The sequence below is a fragment of the Nannobrachium achirus genome (genome assembly GCF_963921795.1).
Source record: "Nannobrachium achirus genome assembly, chromosome: 3".
Classification (NCBI taxonomy): Eukaryota; Metazoa; Chordata; class Actinopteri; order Myctophiformes; family Myctophidae; genus Nannobrachium; species Nannobrachium achirus.
The window spans coordinates 57,612,203-57,637,798 of record NC_137812.1 but is presented as its reverse complement, the minus strand read 5'-3'; the positions used below and the strand labels follow the sequence as shown (position 1 = coordinate 57,637,798).

At 40.7% G+C, this 25,596-nt stretch overlaps 1 protein-coding gene across 2 annotated transcripts; it reads left to right on the top strand.

Moving 5' to 3' along the window:
• The first annotated feature begins 1,209 nt into the window (after window positions 1–1,209).
• LOC308282483 (SWI/SNF-related matrix-associated actin-dependent regulator of chromatin subfamily E member 1-like) lies at window positions 1,210–20,590 on the top strand. Of its 2 annotated transcripts, none has more exons than XM_080722843.1 (11): window positions 1,210–1,333; window positions 2,397–2,442; window positions 2,916–2,965; window positions 3,236–3,340; window positions 4,411–4,491; window positions 4,840–4,971; window positions 5,187–5,358; window positions 12,435–12,607; window positions 12,718–12,819; window positions 16,928–17,186; window positions 19,380–20,590. In XM_080722843.1, the coding sequence occupies exons 2-11, from the start codon at window positions 2,436–2,438 to the stop codon at window positions 19,586–19,588; spliced, it is 1,290 nt and encodes a 429-aa protein (XP_080578969.1). In that variant the 5' UTR covers window positions 1,210–1,333; window positions 2,397–2,435; the 3' UTR covers window positions 19,589–20,590. The 2 variants fall into 2 exon arrangements, with proteins under 2 accessions (XP_080578969.1, XP_080578970.1); XM_080722844.1 differs by lacking the exon at window positions 19,380–20,590 and adding an exon at window positions 18,565–18,672.
• Window positions 20,591–25,596: the final 5,006 nt, after the last annotated feature.

The window sequence follows — 25,596 nt, the reverse complement described above, 5'->3', positions numbered from 1 at the left end:
TTTGGAGAGCTCTGCAGGCTTAAGAAGAACTGAGCCTGAAAATCTGCATTGGAAGACACGAGAACAGCTTTACATGGAATCCTTTGCTTGACTCTATGGCACTGGCCTCGTCTGCCCCTGGGCATCCAGAATCCCACAGCTGTGCCTGGGAGGCCCTGCTTGTGTTAAGCCAGCGCCATGAGGCATGTGACCTCCACCTCACCTCCAAATGTACACCATTAAAGGTGTTTGACACCAAATAAGGTCCCATTTATATCATATGGAATCCTGTCTGTCTACTTCATAGAAATCCATTATCTCTGCTATTGTGTGAGAAGATGAAGCGCACCACATTTCAAGACAAGATTAGGATAGTGCCTAATTGCATGTTATGTAGGGCATAGGTCAAACAAGAGCACAAAGGTGAACAGAAAGGAAAGGGACACAAGGAACACAATCAATTAACAAATCCAAAACAAATCCTATTTCGGTCGAATGGACAGGTGTAGGCTAAGTCCTCAAGGCTTTTGAATGTTATTATAAGGGATCACACCATTACAACTGTTGACATGTATGGCTCTCAAACAATGTAGACAAGAATGCAAAGTATTTCAGTTCTAATAACAAGGGGGCAGTAAAGGGGGCAACCTTGACTGACCCTTGTTATTAGAACTGAAATACTTGATATTCTCAACAGGGTACTGGCCTGTAAAGCTTAATGGCTCAGGCAATGATGACATAACTGAATAAAGTTTTCCTGCCTGGTAGTAATGCTGCAATAGCCTTGAGAAATGGAAAGTCACCCAATATATATTTATGCAGTCATTATGCTAAATATTAGCAATAAAGGTCAGCTGTAGGCAAAATATATGAAGTGTTGTTGCTGCTTCAATGTGTTGACAGGCAATTTCCCAGTTGTGAATGATGAAGATGAGGGTTATGCATCAACTGGGGGGGGGGTGTTTGTATATGCAAACATTTGACTGCAGTGTGTATCATTGTCCCCCCCCCCCCCCCTCAAAGTATCACTTGCAAGGTAATCAAGCATACTAATATGAACATTAATATGCATGTTATAATGGCAGCAGTAAGTCGCAGCTGCCACGGTAACAGAGAGCATGCAGTCATGCAGTGAGCCAAAGAACAGCTGGAAAGGGGGGGTGGGGGGTGGGGGGCGGAGGGTGCAATTCTAGAAGATTCTACAGGAATCTTATGAGTGGACCCCATTTCATTCGATTCGTTTATTGTGGGGACTGTTTCTCTAGTTGAGCTAGCTAGGACTAGGTGGTTAGCCTGCCCTGTTAAAGCCACAACGCACACACACGCACAGTGGTGTGGACAAAGGGTTTTTAGGGTGAGTTTGCCAGCTGTCATTGAAGCTATGTATTCCTAAACAAGCTCTATCATGCATGACTCGATGTGTTGATTTGACTTCACGTTGCATGCTAATGATTTCTTAGGGATGCCATTTTTATTGTCATTGTGGTAGCTATAAGTTTGCTTGCTAGATGTCAGCCTGCTAGTAAAACCAGCTATGTTAATTAAGCCGATGGACATCAGTTATGACATTATTTTCAGTGATCACATAAGAAATCCTTTAACATTCCGTTGGCAATTCCTTCAGTTGTTCACTGTCTAAACGGGCTGCGTGCGCGTTTCGATTGTTACTCAGCTAGTTAGCCACCAAAACATGAGATATACAGATTACAGTACGAGTGTGCTACCACCATTAGCACCACTAGCATTGCCAGTAGAATGAAGACACCAAGGTTTCACCAGTGATGTCAACGTCACGCGGAAGTGTTCCAGATTCATTCCTTCGCTTCTTGATCCGCAAGACCGCGATTGTTAGTGACATCACTGATGTATCCTTGGTGTATTTATTGGAGCATTGTTTCTTGCTAGTAACCAGGCAGGTACCCACAGCTGGTTCACCGGGACAGTGGATACCGCATAGAAACCATTCAGCCCTGGCTAAACTAATCAGCTTTAACATGTAATAACATCACCAGTAGTTTCCCCCCTCTCGCAAAACATAACGGTAATAGAACGTTACTTATAAATAATCAACGCAACGTTTTGTGATGATGATACCAATGAATTACTTATCTGTCATCCCAGTTTACCCACTTGTCTTGCGTCTATGTTGCAGTAATACGAGTTATTATTACTACTAGGGTGACATTGACGCTCGATAAAAATAAGGGAAAATAAAAGAGAAATTATACGTTATTTTGACTGAAAGATGTTGACACTTTTCCTGCTGAAATATACTATTTCTTTGCCGATCGCGACAAGATCGTGCGACGTACTCGCCGGGCTTGGCATTCCTGTGTTTTTGTCCATTTTTAATGAATGAACATTAATCTCCCAAATACTTAATGATGCTGTCCACCAATAAAATGTGTTTGTTACAGACCCAATGACTGGAATAGACTGATCTCCTCTCTGCAAAGATGTCAAGTAAGGAAGTTATTAGAACGTGATTCCGTTTTGTCGCTCTGTCATAGCTTTAAAGTGGAATGCTGCCATACACCTACTATATCATAATTTTGTGCATTAATTAAAACACTTTCTTGATTTCTGTCATATCAGTCCACATATAGCTTCTGCTTATCTTTATACTTTGATTCAGCTGTTCAGTTATAGCTACTAACTTCACTTAAATGTTTTTATACTGTTGCATAGTGCACCTGCTTTCCAGTGTACTACTGCACCAACCTCACCAAAACAGATTGTGTGCAATATACCTGCCTAATAAATAAATAAATAAATGCAGGAGAAACTCATTCAACCAAAATGGACACATTTTGGGTTCACTATTAAACAAGATTTAAAACATGTTGCATGTTATTGTTCATCCAAAATATTGGGAATAAGATAATCCATATAGGATTAATGCTGATTCTTCATTTCAACCTTGTCATTCATGACAGAGAGAGAGAGGCCATCATATGCCCCTCCCCCTCCCCCAGCCCCCACAACAGTAAGTATAACTAATTGTCACACCTAATACTTACTACAGTCATTTGAATTAACACTCTTTGTTGCATAATATATACAAAATAGTGTATGCCAAATTAAGCCAATAATTGAAATCAATATAATTTCTCAGCCACACCCGTATAATTCACATTAATAATGCACCACCCATGCCACTTAATGACAAGTTATAGTCCCAGCATGCAAGTCTATTTACGTTGCTTTTCACTGCTTCTCTGTCTCAATTATTTCATTATTCATTATTTATTATCAGCAAATGCCCAACACTCCCGGGTTTGTGGGGTACAACCCATACAGCCATCTGGCCTACAACAACTACAGACTGGGAGGGACCCAAGGGACCAACAGTCGGGCAACGGTAATATGAATATTAACCTAAACCAAAGACTGAAATCTATACTAGGCAGAAACAACTGGATTAGGTGGGTGCCGTTAACTGACTGGATAGTGTGGCCGATTATTGCAACATCCCTGGTTTGATTCTAGATGGAGACTTTTCATTGCATGTCCTCCCCCTCTTTGGCCTCCTCTTCCCGTCTAACAAATCTAAATAAGAAGCTAAAACGACCTAAAAATACACGAAGAATAATTTACAAATGAGACCCAGCTGACTTTAATACACTGCTGAACAATCATACTTGCTAGGACAAAGGAAACCATTGTAGCATCACCTCTATGAGCATCAGTAGCAGCACACCTAGTTACAAGACTGACCCTTTTTTGTTAGGGGAGAGAATAGAGGTATTTGCACATTATTCACTCTTACTTAAAAGAGCACGCGCCATAGAGTGGACACTGGACACTGGACAGTACAATTAGCCATACCCATTCCATTACAGAGATCTCCTGAAATGTGTCATGCCATACTCCCTCTGCTACCTCCATCGCGGTGCAGGCTGGCTAAGAGTCCATCTGTGTGTATTCAGATACTGCCTGCCTTTAAAGTATGCATTGCTGACAGCCATGCTAAGTAACCCATGCCATCAGTGTTGCCATGGCATCACAGGCCCACTGCTCGGCATGGCTTTGACCTGCTGAGGAGGAGTAATTCATTCGCTGCATGCAAGCTGTGGTGGGTCTATATCTGACAATGGCATTATGTCTTGCATTGGGCAAATCTCAGTTAAGTCAGACTTTTCTTTTAATTTTCTTTCATACGCTGCTGGATTCCTGGCTGTCGGTTGGCTTCAAACAGTCTTTAATTAAACCAAATTTATTTAACTGATTGGCTTTACTGCACCCTTTATTAGACTCAAAGCCTCTTTGTTGAAGGCATCATGTCTAATTACTCAACCGTGTGCCTACATGTAGGTTTTATAGGCTACTTCCCAGGTTAGAATAATGCAAAATAGTATTAGAAACCTGATCACTCAACACACATATTGTGTATGTTCTGATTCCTATAATATGACTTTGTTTCCTCTCCAGAATTCCACTGGAATTAATATTCCAAAGCCACCCAAGCCTCCTGATAAGCCATTGATGCCATATATGAGATATAGTCGTAAGGTAAGTGTAAATGTAATTGCTTTTGTTTTTGCACCATGCTGTGCTTTACAAGACACACACCCACAATCTTTTAGATTATCAATCATCACACAGTAGGTGATCCATTAATTATACATCAGGCCCTGGTCATAGTTAATCAAGGTAGGTATGAAAATAATTAATTCAGCCTAGCCAGAACAAGGTTCTAAGCGTAGGACAAAAGTAGGACACAGCAGAACACATCACAGACAGTGGGATATTATCAGCTTGGAGATCTCTGGTTTGTGACCTCTGCTCTGCAAAGAGATAACCATTTATAGCACCTCCAACCAACCCAGCCCAACATCAATGTTTGGTTCTCATCACCAGGTTTGGGATCAAGTAAAAGCCTCCAATCCCGATCTGAAGCTATGGGAAATTGGGAAGATAATCGGTGGCATGTGGAGGGACCTCACTGATGAGGAGAAACAGGATTATTTGAATGACTACGAAGCAGAGAAGGTTGGTTGTTTTACAGACGGTACTGACCGGTCGGGGACTTCTCATGGGTGATCCCATGATGATGTGTCCCTCCAGTCATCATTTCTTCCTTTACTAACAACCTGAGTAAACCTCTTTCCTTGTCTTGTCGTTCTTGAATCACATTGAGGGACCACCTGTTATGTTTTCCCTGCTTGTCTGTTTCCCTGTCATTCCTGTCGTCTCTCCCACTGTAGATTGAATATAATGAGAGCATGAAGGCCTATCACAACTCCCCTGCCTACCTGGCCTATGTCAATGCAAAGAGCCGTGCAGAGGCAGCTCAGGAGGAGGAAAGTCGACAGCGACAGTCCAGGCTTGACAAGGGCGAGCCTTATATGAGTATTCAGCCAGCTGAAGATCCAGATGGTAATAATAATAACTAGAATTATTGCACTAATTAGTGCACACCTGTGCAGCTGTCGAGATATGCCATTTCCACCTTAGATATGAGGGTGTCATTTCCCCATGCCTTTGACTGCAACCGTGTCTTTTGACCTTTGCAATCCCAAACGTAAGCATCTCTCCAGGGCGTCCTATACTCATCATTCCCACCAATTTGAATGAAAATCCACCCATCCATTCTGTATTATGACCTTGACCTTTCAAACTCTATGCAAGGTTTGTGAAAGTCTGCCCACCTGTTCTTCAGTCAGCATCACTATGTGCAGACTTGAGAGCATGCCGAGTGTAACTGTAGTAACTAACCTACATCTATACCTACATTTTAGAACTGCAGCCAGCGGTTTTTGTCAGTTTGTGTGTGATCACTCAGACACGACCAAATGCAGCACTCCAATTGGCTAGGACCGCTCACATCTAGAGTCCACGCCCGCTTCTTTACTAAAAAACAGTTTTTTTCAACAAAAAAAAAGTGTTTTGAAAAAAAAAAAAGTTACAAAAAAAAGAAAATATTTTTTTTTTAACTCATTGAGTGCCAGCCTATCACCACTAGAGGGCGCCCAGTGACCAGAGAATAATAGAGATATGCTGGTAATGCATGCCCAAGCCCTGGAGCCATGACTTGCCTGAACACTTTCCTTTGTGCATGTACAGGAAGAGGATGAAGTTAGCTTGAAGTTAGCTATTGGCTACCAAGCATTTTAGAAGCCTTATTTTCGTCAACTTAGCCATGATTAAACCTTGCACACCTCATGCATGGGAAAAAAACAGAGAAGAATGAGCTCTAAAAAATCCAATGCAATCCTGGATTGCATTGGAGTGGATTTGTGCAGTTTGTTCACAGCTTTCAAACAAAAAAATCCGATTGGAAATCCGTTCAGGCATTCTTGAGATAATCGCCATTATGTTTTACATGTAATGTAAACAAAAATGGCTGCCCTGTATGTTAGATGGGGTTGTATGGGGGTGGAACATGCAAAATCGCGATTGAAATCATGTTCACCAGATTTGATGGGGTCCCAAAAAAAAAAAAAAAAATTCAAAAAAATTTTTTTTTTTTTTTTTTTTAAGCCGAACTTGTTCGGGATCGGCACTCTACGATACGCTAATAAAGCCGAACTAGTTCGGGATTGGCACTCAAAGAGTTAAAAAGAAAAAAGAAAAAAAAAAGTTTAAAAAAAAAAGTAATAATACATTTAAAAAAAATTTGGGGGGGGGGAACTATTGTGGCGGAACTATTTTTTTTTTACTTTTTTTTAGTAAAGAAGCGGGCGTGGACTCTAGATGTGAGCGGGCCGTGGCGGAACTATTTTTTTTTAAACTTTTTTTTAGTAAAGAAGCGGGCGTGGACTCTAGATGTGAGCGGGCCGTAGGCCCGCGAACCTCTAGTATTGTACAAGATGATAAAGGCTACGTGTAGACCAGCCTAGCTGGGTCTGCTGCTTGTTATGTGTTTGCATCAATGCCCTTACAGTGTTGAGCCAGCTCTCTCTCTGTTGGCAGTCTCAGCAAGCATGCATCTGATTTGAAAAATGTCTTCCTTGGCCTAGTAAGATTGTGCTTGCAAAGTTGCACAGCAATCGAACGCTTGTTCAGAACTTTGGAAGCCAATCCAATCAGGATGGAAAATGAAAAATATGATCACATGACTATAGAGCTGTGTACAGATTTGCATGATGTTTGGACAAAATGTGTAGAAATAGTATTAAAAAAAACGTGGAGCAGAGGTTCTGCTCTTGCCTCCAGGAAGTGTGCATGCACAGTTTCATGCATTGCTGTAGATTAGCAGTACACAGACCGACGGATGGACGGACAGGAACATAGTCTCGGCTATGCCTTCGACCTGGCGGAGACAATTATTGTCAAAGCATGTCAATTAATAGTGTGTGGGAGAATCCACTGTGTACTGACAACGGCCACATTTATGTGGAAAACGGTTGGCTGGAACTTTCATACTTTCTGAGTATGAACAGTTCACAGAGGAGTTGTCTTGTACCTGTATTTAGGACAGGTGCTGGGCATGAAGGCAAGATTCAAGGAGAATCGTGCAAAAAATGTTGCCTGATGGAAGACCTGAGGTTGAAACATTGTGCCATTAAATAAAACAAGTTTTGGGAGCTTTAGCAAACCAGTTTGTGGATGTTTTACCTTCTTCTGAGAAGGAACCCTAACCTTTGAGTGACCCCATGACCTTAACTTTAGGCCAAAATGTAAACTTTGCACACAATTTATTTCATAATCGAAGTACACAGTACTGATTTTAGTGACCCCTTGGCCATTCATCTAGTGCCACACTTCCACCCAAATTCTTGGTTGGATGTAACTTTCATAAACATTGCTATATAGAACAATCAAATAGAATTCGATGAACATTGTTAAAATTTGAAGAAGAAAAAAGAACAGGAGAAAAAAAAACTAATACAAACAAAATGCTCTCAAATAATACAGTGATATAAAGTATATAAAAAGACAAGAAAAATATAAAATCAAGTAGTGAAAGCAAATTTGTATTCTAAGTAACAAATTGTAATTCTAAGTAACAAAAAATAGAAACTGCGATATGTTGTTGTGTTATTGAAACACGTAGGTGTCCTATATGACGGATTCCACCAGTGTGCAAAGCGTAACCCTGTGGCACGAGACCACAGCACGAGAGCAGCACGCACTGCTAATTATTATTATTATTATGATTATCCTCTCAGTCAGGTACAAGTTGCAAACATGCTTTACTATTTTAAGAGGATAAAATACATCAGAAAATGATGGAGAACAGACATTGACATTCTATAGTACAACCAACACTAGTCATCAACACAACTGCTTGCTGACTGGCAGAGATAGATTACAACATTGCTGTCTCCTTTTCCTCACCTCCCTAGGCACTATGCAATTTGTTGTTTGATTGGCTAGTTTGTGATGCCCAATAAATAATCTGATAAGGTTTCATGTGAATTCTGTGTTTCTAGATTTTTTTTATGGATATTCTGTCTTCTACATTTACAAATATATTATTGATGTATTGTAGACGCAATTTCTTGCAATATCGGTACATTGATTATTGCAGATATCGTGTATGGTGATATAGTTATCGAGGGCCAAATGTTGTCACGGTATCATGAGTTCCCACCCATATTCTATAGAATTTGGTTATTTAAAGGAAACGGGTCCCCATCCGGAATCAATGGGGGTAAATTTACTCGAATCAAATTTTTGTCTTAGGAATGTGACAAAAAAACAAAAGATATTATTGAACTCTACTCTCCATGGCATGAGTAATCAATAGAAAAAAAGTCATTTTGGGGGTGAAGGGGTGGGCGATATGGCGATAATTATCGTCTCGGCGATACAGCTTTGCCACGATAGGCCATTTCAGAATATCGTTTCTCTCGTGATACAAACAGTCATTTAGAAAAGGCTCTGGATATACAGCGAGTGCACGTTCCATGAGTCGCAGCTCTATTGCTTAATTTATACTTCTATAGTACGGTGGTGTAATTCGCCAAAAAGAACAGATCTACAAGCTATAACGTGTCGCGGCTCAACGTGTCATATAGTTTGAGGATCTGTCCCCTGCTTTCACGGCCCCTCCCCCGTGCAGCACGCAGACAGGCTACAGAGTGTCTACAGCACTGACTGAGTTGTGATTGTGTGCAGGAGCACGGCACAGTGGTCCACGATTTAGTTTCACTTTCACGGGACTTAAAGCAGTGATGCAGCTTGGCCTGCATTCTTTGAAGCATATTTTTCATAATGGATGCATTAAACTAACAGGACGCAAACTACTTATCCGTCCTGCTATCGCTATCAGCCATCTCACTGCTTGCAAAGCTGAACTGTGCTGGAGTCTCATCCATAGCTGTGTGTTCTGGCAGTATTGATGAGATGATTTAGATCACCTTGTAAATCCATGCTTCTGTTTTTATTAACTATAAACAAGTAGCTATTTGCTGCTATTTGTAAAGTGCTTATGTTTTCACCATTGATGCATGCGTGTGTCGTCGCGAATCGCGGTGAAATCATCGCGTCTATTTTGCGTATATTACATAATTGGCTTAGTTATAAAAACCATGCCATTATTGTTAGTAGAAAAGCGACAAGCTAGGATGATAATGAGTGAGTAATTCTCTAAAAATAAAGCTTGTATCATAACAAACCTCCTGACTTTGGTTGGTCATAAGGTAATTTGTTTTCCCTCAAGTTTCAATGGTAAGGCATGGGTTGTTGTCAACCTGTGGGTCGAGACCCCCAGAGAGGTCCCGCCAAATTGTTTTGAATATAGCCGATCTACAAGCTCACAACACTCAAAAAACATTTCAAGGGAACCCATAAAACATTTCTGGGACCCATTTGAATGACCTGAACCATCATCACACCAACTAGTAAATATTTTGAGGTAAAAAATGATAATTGTTTAATCAAAAATCTGAATGTTATCATTAAAAAAACCATAGATTAGGCTATCTATCTTTCTATCTGCAGCGTAAAAATTAATAGATTATCTATAGAATATCTGTGTGGGTCTAATAAACCAACCATAAGGTAATTTGTTTTCCCTCAAGTTTCAATGGTAAGGCATGGGTTGTTGTCAACCTGTGGGTCGAGACCCCCAGAGAGGTCCCGCCAAATTGTTTTGAATATAGCCGATCTACAAGCTCACAACACTCAAAAAACATTTTAAGGGAACCCATAAAACATTTCTGGGACCCATTTGAATGACCTGAACCATCATCACACCTCAACTAGTAAATATTTTGAGGTAAAAAATGATAATTGTTTAATCAAAAATCTGAATGTTATCATTAAAAAAATCATAGATTAGGCTATCTATCTTTCTATCTGCAGCATACAAATGAATAGATTATCTATAGAATATATGTGTGGGTCTAATAATCACAATAAACCTAAAAACTCGCATAAAACAGTATCGTGATAATATCGTGTATCGTGATACTGCATGAAGCATATCGTGATAATGCTTTTATCCAGTATCGCCCACCCCTAGGGTGAACTACTCCTTTAAAAGAGTAAGGTTAAGGCCCTTTACTCAAATCCTTCCCTATAAAAGTTTAGAACACTTAAAGAACTGTAATTACAACAGCCCAACCACACACAGGTTATCCCACACACTGTGAAACCATTATTTTATTCTCTCCTCCTCCAACACTAGAACTTTCCACATTTATTGTTAGTGCCACCTCTGACGTGCCATTTCATCCTTTAAGCTGCCAAGCATGGCCTTGTATTACACAACTGTTAAAGTGTTATAGTACTCTTAGCATTGGTTTAGACATAATTGTGCAATCCTGACACACACACACACACACACACACACACACACACACACACACACACACACACACACACACACACACACACTAAAACACATAAAAAGTGGACCTTTGGGTTCCACCCACCTCAACTGGGGTGATCCTTGTCTAGGGTCTTGCGGCTGATCTACAATGGAAGATAATGATGATGTACAGGAAACCAGAGATAAACCCCATAGCTATTTAGAGACACCCAGACCTTGAAAACGTCAGAGTTGCTATCCCTGCGGGCTATGTTCTGTACAAGCTGCACGTACGTTGACAAAAATGTTTATGCTGCGGGTTGCTTAGACACTGAAAGATTGGACAGATCTAGGGAGTTAAAAGAACAGCTCTCATATGTTATTACATTTAGCATATTGCCGTCATCGGTAAAGTCCATCAGTCACTTTTACATGACATCTTTTTCTCCCACCCGCGAGATGCTAGTCTCTCCCACTTTATTCCTATTGGTGTCAGTCAAGCTTGCACAAATATACTGCTTACATGAGTTAGGTATTTGCATCATTGCGGTTGAAAAGAATATGATGAATATATCAAACATAGCTTCTCCGGCAGTTCAATGTTATGCACTTTTGACTGAGGTTTGTTTAAATCTACAGTAAATCAAAGGCAAAGACCGCCAACCGTTGGTCAGAAGTTCTTAGAGCACAGGGTTTAATGTTATTTAATTAGGCAGAAGTAGTTTATAGTGATTTAGTGTTAAACTTACTGAATGTCCCCAAGGGGCAATTCAGTGAAACGCTTCTTATGAGCTGCCCACTTTATAATCTTAGCGATACTGTATGAAACAACTTAATTAAAAAAGAGGCACGCTGTTTGAGTTGAAGACAACCATAGGGCAAATGTCTGTTGTATTCCCAATCATGGACTGGAAGTAAAAATGTGTCCAATAGATGTAGCTGTACCTGAATGTAATTGCTTGACAATGGACACTTGTTTATGTAGAGAACAAGCGTACATTTACACCAAGGATGAACATTTGTTGGCAAATGAAAATTGTAGGCTTCAAATACAGTTGGACCTTGAGCAGGGACGTGCAGAGAATGTTAGAGAGGCAGGGGCTGACATTTCTAAAAGGGCCTTTTGGTGAAAATATTGTGAGCTTGGAGGTTGGCTATTTTCAGTGCTTTATACCACACTGAACTAAGCATAATCAATTCAGTACTGTATATGTGGCATGGATTTATACTCAGAGAGGGCAATTATTTCAACATAAAATGCAGCATTCAAGTTCAGGAGCGTTTGGACAAGGCAATTCTCTTTAATGCTGCCTTCAGGTATGGCATGGAAAAGGGGGCATTTTCATTTATTTCATCATAGTAAAAACTGCATTCATGGTCTGGAGAGGGCACTTTTTACAGACAGATGTCTATGTGTGCACGTGCCTAACCTTGAGACACTGGTTCTATAATTACAACAGCTTGTTCCATTCATCGCAACAATGCTTTCCTCAAGGTTGAATTTTGACATAATAGCCTATACTTACTTCTGTATAAATACCAACTTCAGTACCGGCTGTTTCAAGTGTCTGGACAGAACAAGATGTGCACCAAGTTTTATGCACTGGAAGTTTTATCTTTTCCTGGAAACCCTCCCTGCCCTCTCAATGGTTGCTATCAGATCGTGTTCAGTATACTCATCTTGGCACATGGTACATGAAATCCTATCAAAAACATTCTCAAAAAAGCCTAACGCTTCTCCTCATCCTTTCAGATTATGATGATGGATTCTCCACAAAGCACTCCGCGGCTGCTCGTTTCCAGCGCAACCACCGTTTGATCAGTGAGATCCTAAGTGAGAGCGTAGTTCCAGATGTGCGATCGGTTGTAACCACTGCTCGCATGCAGGTCCTCAAACGGCAGGTCCAGTCTTTGATGGTACATCAGGTAAAGCCAAATTCTGTTTTATGATTCACCCTAAGATTGTTGTACAGAATATGGCAGGTATATTTGGTGTTGCATGCAATAAAACTCATACATATGTGCCTTGATCACAGAGAAAATTGGAGGCAGAGTTGCTTCAGATTGAAGACCGCCACCAGGATAAGAAAAGGAAATTCATTGAAGCCACAGAATGTTTCACAAACGAACTCAAAAGGGTATAGTATTTGTTATATAGACTTTGGCCGTCAACACTGGCTTCCATGCTAGCTTGATTTTTGCCTCATCATTTATGAAACGATACAATGATACAATGAGTGCAACTTTGCTCATGAGGAAGGCTAGCTCTCTTATACAGCCATCAGCTGCTGCTAACTCCATCCACATGTTCTGGCAATACATATACATAGCTATCATCATCATCAGAGTTGATGTCACCCAAAATGCAGCAGTGTATTGTTAAATGCACCGTCTACATTACACAACAGGCGGCGCCATTTACCTTTATGACTCTTTATCAGTTACCCAATGTATGCGGAGGGTGAAGGAAAAGAACAAACTCAAGTCTGTGCATGTTGAGCTGCCACTGCAGTGCACTCTTCAATATCACATACCCCCAAAAAAGTCCATTTGAAATGTTAAATGTTTGTAGCAACATTAAAACAACAAATAATAGCCCCCAAGGAAATATGCCATAGTTAAATAATTAAGCATTGTAAACATAGAAGAACCTACATAAAACGTAAACACATTCAAATAACACGATAAAAAACAGTTCTTCCTTGGCCCAGGACCACCCTTTCCACCGAATTTAGTGTGAACTTGTTCATAACTGCTCAAGGTATCCTGCTAACAGAAAACATTACCTCCACAGTGAAGGTAATAAAATGCAGACCTGTAATAAAAAACAATCTCATAAAAGACAGCCTGTAAAGATGTGGTTTCACATGTGATTTAGACAACAGTTTGTTTGCTTAAGCTTCTCTGCAGGGACCTGAATGGCAACATCCTGACCCTAAGCAGAATGGTCTTGCTAAAAGATCAAAGGTTGCATTTCAGACCAAAGGGGGTTAAAAGGTGTAAATATGAAAAAAGGTATAGTATAGAGTAGGGCATTCAGGAATAGTGATTTTTAGTATTTGAATTATTCGACCTCTAAGTATTCGAATAGTCGAATATTCGACAGGACTGGCCAAACTGTCAAATATTAAGTAAGCAAGAGGCGAACATTGTGAAAATAGCCGATCTACAACGCGAGGCGTTGTGAGCATGTAGATCGGCTATTTTCACAATATTTATCTGCGGAACAGAGTCACATTAAATGTAATACCTACAATTCCAAGTGCTTGTCAGGGTGGGGGTCCCCAGTTCAAATATGTTTATGTTTGGGATCACGGCCTAAAAAGGTTTGATAACCCCTGGTATAGAGCATTTACAAATTCATCCACCAGGGGCATTGACAACTCATTCTTATGACTTCCTATCTAGCCAAGCTTTATAAACTATATATTCTTTAAAGAGAAAACAATAAAATAAAATAAGCGAATATTCGACTTCGATGAACAACGTCGAATAGTGACTTTGATATTCGAATATTTGGTGAATGCCCTAGTGAGGACTCTAAAGACGTCATGAAATGGCTTTTTGCAGACAGTGTGCCTCTGCCTAACTACTCCTAACTCTATATTAGGTCTGTAGTCTGTTGTTCTACTGTTGTCTGTCCTCCTCTAAACCTGCCTTAATCGTAATAAAATAATTTGAGACACAAATTGAGAAGTTACAGTGATCAGTGGGAAAGCGCTGTTTGCGTCCCCTCTGTTTATGGAATCATGGGTTCTGTTGCTGGCAGAGAGAGGCAGTGCTGAAGGGCTAAATCTCGATTTTCCGACGGCCTGAAAATCCAAGAGTGAGAGATAGAGAGAGGGAGGGGTCCGGTCCCCCCCCCTCCCCCCCATGCACAGAGGTTGGCATGATTAAAATTAATTAATTAGCCTAAAAGCCAGCAAGTAGCCAAATCTGAGCACACATCAATATATAAGGCCAAATCTCGTTAAAACAATGTTTATAGATTAGAATCGTTACACACCTGCTGCCAAATAATGAATTATATAATTCCAGTTCACGGTGCAAGATGTAGGTCATTTCAATTAAGCTCTCACTCACTCCAGTCAGCATGTCTGAACAACAGAGCATGACATAATAGGCTATAGTCAGGATCTTCAGCCAAGCAGTTGTGACTTGTGAATGAAAACGTTGGATTATTTCTTCAAAATGACTGGATCCAACGTGGATCATGCAAGTAAGAGGTAGCATCCAGAACATCCATCGCGTGCGCTCTCTCCCTCTCTCTTTTTGCTTTTTGAGAGAGAGAGCGACACACACACACACACACACACACACACACACACACACACACACACACTGTGTGTGTGTGCTCGAGCGTCGGCATCTCTAACACCACGTGCCCGTGCTGAGGCACGTTTATGTTAATGCATCGCCTATTTCTCACCTCATATGATGAAAATCGAGAGGAACATGACCTATTGGTATCACACAGGTGAAATAAATCATGATTCATAATTATTCATAAGGACTTGCTGATGTAATCACAGTACATTTGCGTTTGACAGAAATAATTTAGTTTGGACTTTTAGGGAAAAATATGTTTGCTCTAAAAACACTTTTAATTTCATTAGGTCTTTAAGAGACGGTGACGTATGGTGACGTGTCAATGTATAGTCAGTTACTGGGAAGTCGGACGTCAAGAACTTCCACAGAAAAGGGAATCTGATTTCCGGGTTGCGTCACCATTATTAGGAAATGTGCCCATAGTCAATTGCATATGTCTGCTCGCTCGAGTTTAATATTGAAGGTGAAGGACAACCATAGAAAATGAATAGATCAGTGGTGATCTGTGCTCAATCGTATTTGAGCTTTGGATCACTAGCATATCTCATCTTACAATAAATGCGAGAAGTCTCTGTGAGTCTGTCTGTCTGTCTGTCTGTAAACCGCGTATCTCGAGAACCGTTCGTCCCAGCGGCTTCAGATTCGGCACGCGTGTTCCCCGCCGCGGCGCGGAGTGCAGTGCCGGGCCTCGGCCCGACCCGATGCGCGGTTTTCCCGAACCGGAGCGAAACATTCGGAATCTCCGTATGCGGAGATGATTGTTGACATCAGGCTGTTTCTGAGGAAACCGGCGCAAGCGCTGACTCATTGTGACATCACATCATAAAAGGCTCTAACATCACGTACGCCACATCAGTCAACAAAAAATGCCATGGTTACGTATTGAATGTCATCAGTATGACGTGTTCTGATGTTAATATATGGGCTTAAATGGACACAGGCAAACATGGCCTGTGTCCATATATGACAACAGGTATAATGGGGTTTGCATTAAAGGTCTGCAACACAGTCAGAGGCACAGACAGATACAGAGATCTCCATAATGGGAATAAAGGGACACAGACAAACAGATACAGAGATCTCCATTTATGGGCATAAAATGGATGCAGACAGACAGATACAGATATCTCCATATATGAGCATAAATGGACACAGGTAAACAGATGGTCAATACGGGTCCTACAGAGATCTCCATATATGGCCATAAAATGGACGTAGACAGACAGATATCTCCATATATGGACTTAAATGGACACACGCAAACAGATGGTCAAAACGGATCCTACTGTATGACAACAGGTATAATGGGGTTTGCATTAAAGGGCGGGGCATTCATTCCCTATTTACATTGTTCCCGAGTTGGCCAGGTTCGGGCGGCCGAGCTTCTAGTTTAAATAATGACTTAAGGGCTTGATTTAATTCACCTTAAATTAACAAATTGAATTGAGCCCTTAACAGTCATTTTTTAATTTCAAGGTTTTTTGAAAAACCTGTCTAGCTCATACATGTACCAGTGTTCCTCCCGAGATAGTGTTTCGTGCCAGTGGGCACATTCAGCCTCTTCGGTGACGACAACTAAAACCAGAAAAACATGCTTTCATTTTTGCACTTCAAAGGACCAAGGTTTGGCACGTCTCACTCTCTTGGCCACAAGTCTAGCAGTACTGTGATAGAAACATGCCACAGTGTTCCTGTTTTTAAGAGAGTCCATTGTCTGCTGAGAGGTGATGCAAATCACGAGACGACGGTTCCTCAAAGAGGACTTGGTTCATAAAAGTCTTCAACACACACACACACACACACACACACACACACACACACACACACACACACACACACACACACACACACACACACACACACACACACACCTTTAGAATGTCAGCTAAAACCCCATATTGCCGTCTCTCCATCCAGCTGTGCTGCATGAAAGTGGAGGTGGACATGGAGAAGATCTCTGCGGAGATTTCAGCAGCAGAGGAGGCATCCCGCAAACGGGTGGCTGACAGAGAGAAGGAGACAGGAGACCAGGCTGGCCGAGAAGCACCCACCTGCGTCCTGGCAGAGGAAGAGAAACACATCTGTGCAACACATGGTGGCAAATCACAGAATTCTCTGAATGAATGTAGCACCAAGGAGGGCGAGGATACGGAAGCCGATGCCTTGGATACCACGGGTAAAAGTGCTGCCTGTGGCTTTGCCTGTGGCTTCATAAACGGCAACAAATTCAGTTTTTTAATGAAAGATTCTGTTACCCTGCTTCAGTTCTAGGGCCCTATCTTCCACCTGGTGCAGGGGTCTTCAACAGGGGGTCCGGGACCCCTAAGGGGTCCTCAGAGTTACGATAGGGGGTCTTCCAAATCTTTGTTTGATGGAATCTTTTTTTCTCCTTTTTTATATTAACCACTTGAACCCTAGCGTCCATATTCTGAGCACTTTAGCCAAGAATAGTAACGCCTCGCAGTGCGATGCGTTGTGAGAGGTTTGGTGTAGAGGCAAAAAAGAGAGTCCAGAGTGAAAGGTCAAGTTAAGTTTCGACAGTTCAAGTGGTTAAATATCTGAAAACACAAATTGACATGAATCCAAAAAACAATGATGATTGTGATGAATGAAACTATATGGAATCTATATGAAAAGCTTGTGGGGGTCCCTTCTTCATCTCTCTCTCAACTAACTTGGCCTGAAAACGTTGAAGACTCCTGACCTGTGCAGCACATATGCCACTTAGCCCTGAGTGAAATGTGCATTCCGTATCATCCTCCCTGATGCAATGTTAAATCCACACCTTGCACCCACGTTGTTTCTAGATACCACATTATTTGCGAGTGGGGGTGTGTTGGTCTTAAAATGACGTGTGGTCTGGCGCAATCATGACGCAATGCTATTTCCCCCTCAGACTCAAGTTAAGACCAGCTCCAATCTGGTTTTATCAGCTGAATCCGTGATTCTTAAGCAGTTGATTCTCTTCATAATCCTAGGAAATAAAAGAAAAGAGTGCTGCGTGTTAGACAAGCGATGATGGAAAGAAACGGAGCGTTACGCCTCATTTAGGTGCACGCAGAGCTGCACCGAAAATATGAGTTCACAATGTGTCGCAGCGTGATACTGCAAACGCTCTGTGGTGGAGACGATATGTGTAAATTGAGAAAATTCTATTTTGGATGCAAACGCTAGGGGGTGTCAGTAGGGCTGTCACAATTATTACATAATCGTCTAATCGCGATTATTTCGTTTCCATGTTGAAAAATGTTCATATATATATTTTTAATGTAAAAAATAGTGGAAATAGCAGATGTACAAGCTCACAACGTGTCGCGATGCGACGCGTTGTGAGCTTGTAGATCGGCTATTTCAACTATCAATGTTCTTTTTTAAGTATAAAGTTGTCAAATATGTCAGTAATTTCTTTGTATATTTAGGTTATGTGTCATATCTACCATGTGCAACTTCAAAGCCTAAAAGCCAAACATCAACGACAAAGACACAATTAAATCGTTAATCGCAATTATTTGAGTGACAAATAATCGTCATGTAAAATGTCATAATGGTGACAGCCCTAGGTGTCAGTTGCCACCCCCGAGCCCAAATGACGCCCCTGGCTGCCTGCCACGGAGGTTGAAAGAGAACGCAGACCCACTACCAAAGTGTCTACATTGTGTAAGTCATAAGCATGGTTTTCTTACAGTCATTATGAAGTTTTGCCAAATTCTTGTGTTTAATCCAAGTCTGTTATTTTGTTTTAGATTTGTGCGGCGTCAAATAGCTTCAATAGAAATCGAATTTACCGCCTAAAACGACCTAATTTTATTTACGCAATTGGAAACGTGTGATGTGATTTTATTTTTGAAATCTAGCTGCTGGAAGTTGGAATAGCCTAGATCGTCTCTAAGTACATGAAACGGACTGAGGGGTCACCGACTGACTATTAAATAATAGTTCACACAGGTCGTGGGTTTTAGGTCTCTTAATAAACGTGATTCTTTTAAATTAGAACCAGAAAAAAGCTCTGCCTGGTACGAGGCCCCCCAAGTGTGAGGCCCCCCTCACATCACATAGATGGGAATATGCCGCATGCTGGGCACAGCTCCTTCTTAAAGGTGATGGCAGCAGACACTCTGATTGGTTTGATTAATTAATAATGTCCAAAACACAACCACGACTAATTTAGGGCGTGTTGTGGCAGATGCTAACACATTGCACACACACATTGCGCCCTGTAGATAATAAGATTGGCATGGACACACCCCCATGGCGCAAATTAAGACCATGCGCAATGACACAAAGTTCAACCATTAAAATAGGGCCCCTGGTCTTGTCTCAAAAACCGTTAGATTTATTTTAAAATTTCTCCTTTTTTTCACTGATTCAGGGAAGTCCAAGTCCTCTGAGGAGCCGGAGCCTCATCCAGGCAGTGAGGAGGGAGTTTCAGAGGACAAGGAGAGCGTCCCTGAGGGAGCCATGGAGGAGGGAACTAGTGACAGTAACACAGGTTCAGAGACCACCTCTGCCCAGACAGAAGATGCTCCACCCAGCGAGCCGACATCCGAGGGGCCCAACAAAGCACGCACAGCCCACTGAGTCAAACCCTCACTGGTTGAAAACTGTCTGGTTACCCCTTGCGTCCAGTGGCCTCTCCTCAACGATCATCTCTATAATAACATATTGCACAGTAGCATCTTGATATGTAACAGCATCCAAACTGTGTTCAAATGGGCTCAATTTTGCCAAGCAAGCTTGAAGCAAAGGTTCACCTATGAACTGTTCCTGAGAACATCAGATGTGTAGACATAAAAAAAGACAACCAAATTCTACAGCACTTGAAACATACAGCGCAACGGTCCTGTCTAAAATAAATGGCTGCTAAATGTGCCACAAAGCCCATGTGAATGCACTAATCCCCCAGGCCATGCTGCCAGTTGGAAGAACTCATACAAATCCTTGTCAGCACATATCAATATTCAATACATATCTCCTGTCTTATTCTCTAGCACTATATCTGGCAAATCCCAGATCATTGCGAATTAAGACTGGCTATATATAGAAATAAAAGTAAACAAAAAAAATGTCACAAAAAAAGTTGTTAAATGTTATATTTAACTTTGTTCTTTGTATTGTAGTATCATTTGTTGCTTTTGTTATTTTTGCATGTCGCAGTTTGTTTAAACATAAGTTGGCTTACTTGTGAAGAGTGGAGTGGAGTGATTTGTCTCGTAGGCAGGACAATTTTTGTTTACTCTCCGTATCAGTATTAAAGTGACAGTATTGTCTCAGGAGTTTGTAGTCACTAGTAGTATTTTTCTTTCCTTTTTTTGTGTTATTTATTATCAGCATTTTATTATCCTTACGTAGTGACTGTCCTGGGGCCTAAATCATCCATGAATATGTCACTAGATCATCAATGCTGTACAATGCACGACTACCGATGTTCTCAAGTTTGCTAGCTCTCAATCAAATCAAAAGCAGTATACTTAGAACAATTCTGTTACATATTTAGCAGTATTACAACGTTCAGCAGACATGTATTAAATGTAATGTTGTACAGTGTTAACAAGGTTTGCTTAATTAAACATGGATTTTCATCTCGCCCGTGAAGCAGCTTGAAGAACAGTCATAAACATGCAGTCTTAAAATGAATTTCCTTTTACATATTTATACTGTACCAATAAACTTTTCTACTCTGAAATGTATGTTATTGTGTGTTTTTTTCCCTATAGTATCAGAACCGTGATAGGATCTACAGGGTATGGTAATATGCTGGAATACTGGAGCCGTTAATACACTTTGAATGGGTCATATTACAAAAATCCTGGATATGGGCAGTGGTGTAAAGTAACTAAGTGCAGTACATTTACTTAAGTACTTGTACTTGTACTTGTAAGTAGGTATTTGTACTTTACTTGAGCATTTCTGATTTCCGATACTTTTACTTCTACTCCATTACTGTACATCTCGGATCTGAGAGGGAAAACGTGCTTTCTTGCAGGTATACTAAGTGTTAATCCTCTGCTAGAGGGATGTGGGTAAGATGAAAAGGAATTAGATTTCCTGTTTTCAGCAAAGAATATTGAATCTCCTACCAAATGTGTACTGTAGGTCTCAAGACAACATCTGCCCTTGTTTTTTGAGTTTACTTGAGTAAATGTGGAAACTTTGCACAGCACTGAAACTAACCATGTGGTATACAGTGTGGTTATTGTCGTTTTCCCCTCAGGTACCGTGAGTGAAAGGTTGAAACCACAACCTCATTCGCAGGTGTGCAGATACCTGTGCAGAATGTAGGATGACTTAGTAGCTGACTGTGGGGATTATATATTTTTTCAAATCTGTTTCAGTGACTAAAACAGTGATGGTGTTTCAATATTGTAGTTATATTTAAGGATGAAATAGAAGGTTAATTAAACATGGGATGACAGTGTCCTCCAGTGTGCAACTGGATTCTCGATAAACAAGATTTCTTTTTTTTTTTTAGGATATACAGTACATTTCAACCCAAATCTAATAGTGAGATTATGATTGGCACGCAGAATAGGATTGGCTCTCAATTGATACCCCAACACACTCAATTGTTGGTATGTCCAATAACCCACCTCCCCTTTTCAGAATATTCCCTCTCCACCTTAGTCACAAATCTTGGTGTAAGACCCTCAATTAAAGGACAACTTTGTTTTTTTACAACAAGGGTTCATATTTTAGATATTCATTAGAGAAAAGAAAAGATGAGTGTTAAAATGTTTTCATTTACTTCTTTATATCGTTTTATTGATTTTAACGATTTTGATTTGCATGCATGCCCCCAGGTTGGGGGCATGCATGCAAGGGTCTATAATGTATTTTTAGACAAAAGCCCTAGCAGACCCCTAAACAGTGTTTGGGGCACGTTTGGTGCGGATTGGAGCAACTGTGTGCCCTGACAGTGGCCCCTGGGGCCACACGTGGCCCCTGGTGTGACTATTCTCATGTACAGAACATTCTGTGTGCCAAGTTAGGTGTGCATCGGAGGTGGTGCACCTCCAATGCACACCTAACTCTCAGTGGTACAAAACCACTGTGAGCAAAACAAGCGTCATCTATACTCAGAAGCACGTGCAGTAGTCAGTTCTGTTCTGAGAGGGAGACAGCAGCCAAGATGACTTCTGTTAATGGTAAGTGACTTATCAAAACTTCCATAGGGTGTTGTAGTAAACACTTATGTAATCTAATAGATACCCAACAACAGTTTACTTGCCATTTACTGCCACTGTACTGACTGTAATCGTCAGATATGTTATCAGGAGTAATTTAGGGTAAAACTTTTAAAACACTTCATATACACCAGTCCCTCCATAAAATATAAAATATAAAATATTAATGTGAAAATTGTTAAGCATTCAGGGTGACTAACCAATATTGACCTCCTATGGCTTTTCAAGCTTTAAATACTAGAAATTAAAATAATTACGACTCCTTCACTGATGACTTTTAAAACATATTCTTCATATTTAGGGAAGCTGCTTTTACAGCAGTTATGGAGAAGGTTTCTCATGTTATGTAATTTCCACATAATTATGTTTTAAAAGTAAATATTATTGTTGTCGTGATGGACTAGTATGTAAATATCTGAAGTTGTCCCTTCTGTTGCCCTACCTTTAATACCACAAATAAACCACAGACAGAGAGGATGTAGCCTACTTTAAACAGAAAATGGTGCATTGCAATATTTATGAGAACACTGTATTCATTGGTGCTTATGTGGCCACGTCTACCTGTTCATTAAGTATACCTGGTTTTCAAGTGGGTGGTGGACACAGAGGACTTTTAAATATACTGCTTACAATTTGAAAATATTCAGGTTTTACAAACAAAAATTGCATTTATATTACATGGTCATAAGCAATTAAATACAAACATATAGCAAATAGCATTTCAATATAGGTCTATATCTTTTTTCTTTTATCATCAATAAGTGCCATGGCTTCTTTGTTATTTGTTCTTTGTATTTTCAGTTCAGTTTTTATTGTTTAAACCACTGCCGCCAATATAATGTACCTGTAATTGTGCTCTGTCCCGCAGTGTTACTCACACTGGTTAGTGCCACAAATGGCTCTCCCATATACTGTACATCAAGCAAATAGCAGGAATGCATCTGTCTTGTATTTCACATGTTACAATAGCCCAATGGAGCCTCCAGGATGCAGTAAGAGACTGAGTATGAGTCGTATATAGCCCTCCTCAGGTGGATAGGAGAATTGCAGACAGTCATCTTTGTGGAGGTTCTAAATCTTTCATGTGGTGCATGGCCTTTTACTGCCTTTTTATTGGGAACTGCACAGCCCTCGAACAGAAAACCCTACAGAGAGAGGTGTAGGGTAGACGCCCTGTTTCCATTCTTTGTTCCATCTCAAAGGTTATAGAGAGGTTAGTATCATATCGAAACGTATCTAGCAGAAACAAATATATGAATTCCAATTTGGCTTCATTCCACTGACAACTGACTTAAAACGTGAGGTGGACTCAGGCAAATACTGCAGCATGGTCATGTTGGACCTCCAGAAGGCATGTGACAATGTATATCACTCTATACTGTTCGATAAGTTGAAGGCAATCGGTTTTGATTCGTGAACTGGATGAAATCCTATCGGGAGGGGAGAGAACAGGTGGTGGATGTGAATGAAACCCTGTCCTCTCTCCTCTCAGTGAGCTACGGCGTTCCTCAAGGAAGCATACTTAGTGCAGGCGTTTCGGGCAGTATTTTGATGGAATCGTGCACTTTATGAAAGAAGCATGAAATTTGGCACACAGTTAGAACATGCCATATGGAACATTTTTGGCTATAGGGGCATCGCAGATTTGTCTTGGGAAACTTGTGGGAGCCAATCAAAGTTGGGCTCTCATAGACTTTACTATAGAGTAAAATAATACAAGAAATAAATATGCTTTAAGTAGCATGTGAGGGGTCAAACTAGGTGTTTTTCGGGATTCTGAATCCAATGCAAACATTTATTTTGCAGGAAAACCATTCCTTGGGCTAAAAACGGACCCCATATAAGTGATAAAAGTATGGTTTAGTGATGAGTCATCACTTTTCAACAGTTTTGTGGTGGCCGTTTCTCGGAAAGGAATGTTTTTCGTGCAAAACAAATGCTTGCATTGGATTCAGAATCCCGAAAAACACCTAGTTTGACCCCTCACATGCTACTTAAAGCATATTTCTTTTTTGTATTATTTTACTCTATAGTAAAGTCTATGAGAGCCCAACTTTGATTGGCTCCCACAAGTTTCCCAAGACAAATCTGCGATGCCCCTATAGCCAAAAATGTTCCATATGGCATGTTCTAACTGTGTGCCAAATTTCATGCTTCTTTCATAAAGTGCACGATTTTTGCCTGAAACACTCCCACTAACTAGGGATTTTACTATTCTTAATTTACGTTAACTCTTTTACCGCTTTGGACGTTCCCGTTCGCCCCATTTTTCCCGGCGGCGCGATGCCAATTGTACGTTCTTTGGCTCGTTCTTTTGTACCTTGTTTTGATGTCTGTAAACTGATGAGGGGTTGCGCGGGTGTGTACCGTAGAGACAGCTCCCGTAAAAGTGCTCTCAAAAACCCACTGGACGTTAGCATCAATGGAGTAACAACACTCTTCCTTGTTATTTTCTCTGGGTCTATTGCTCTGTAGCGATTGAGCTGTCTTGACGGACGGTAGCCTACCGCGGCCATTTCACATTAATTCTTGCATGAGGCTGCCCTCTACTGCTAGTATAGCGAAAGTACACCTATTTAAGGAGAAAAGAAAATAATAATGATGAAAAAAAATGAATACATCTTTGTCTATAACATCGCAAAGGTAAGGTGCTTTTGCTGGCACAAAACCCAATAAATAAATAACAACATCTGGCAGTAAAACTGTTAACATCAGCATGGGACTGCATATTGTTATTGTTTGTGAATAATAATAAGAACAAATTGCAGGTTGAAAAATCCCTTAAATCCGAACTCGGTAAAAGGTAAATTCCTGATTCCTTTCAGTTGAAATCGTCAATCGATCGTCATACACCTCTAACTCTTTGCCTTTCAGGGTTTCAAATTCTCCTGTTGGCGCTGCTGATGTGGACCTCACATTTTAAGGTACCCACACACACACACAAACATACTCTTACATGTGTCATTTGTTTCCATCATCTCAAACGACAAAATGTACTGATGCATGATAATCTTACAATGCCTGATAGTAGTAGTATATCGTCACTGTCGGGCAGAAACCTTGTATCTCCAAGTTTAAAATGTGTACGTTCTTTCCCAAAGTAAAGCCCTGCTTCATCATACAAGGCCGTTGCACAAAAGTAGTGAAAACAGCCGATCTACAAGCACACAATGCCTCGCGGTGCGAGGCGTTGTGTGCTTGTAGATCTGCTGTTTTCACTAGTCTAAATCATTTTCAAAATGGTAAATACAAAACGAACAGTTGTATTTGGACATACAAGGTTTTCACCCGACAACGACGATATGTATTCATATGGCCTTGGTACATACTGTTAGTAGCTAAGTACTGTTTTGAAATCGCAAGCACAAAAACACACAAACATATTATGTCGTTATATAGGCTCAT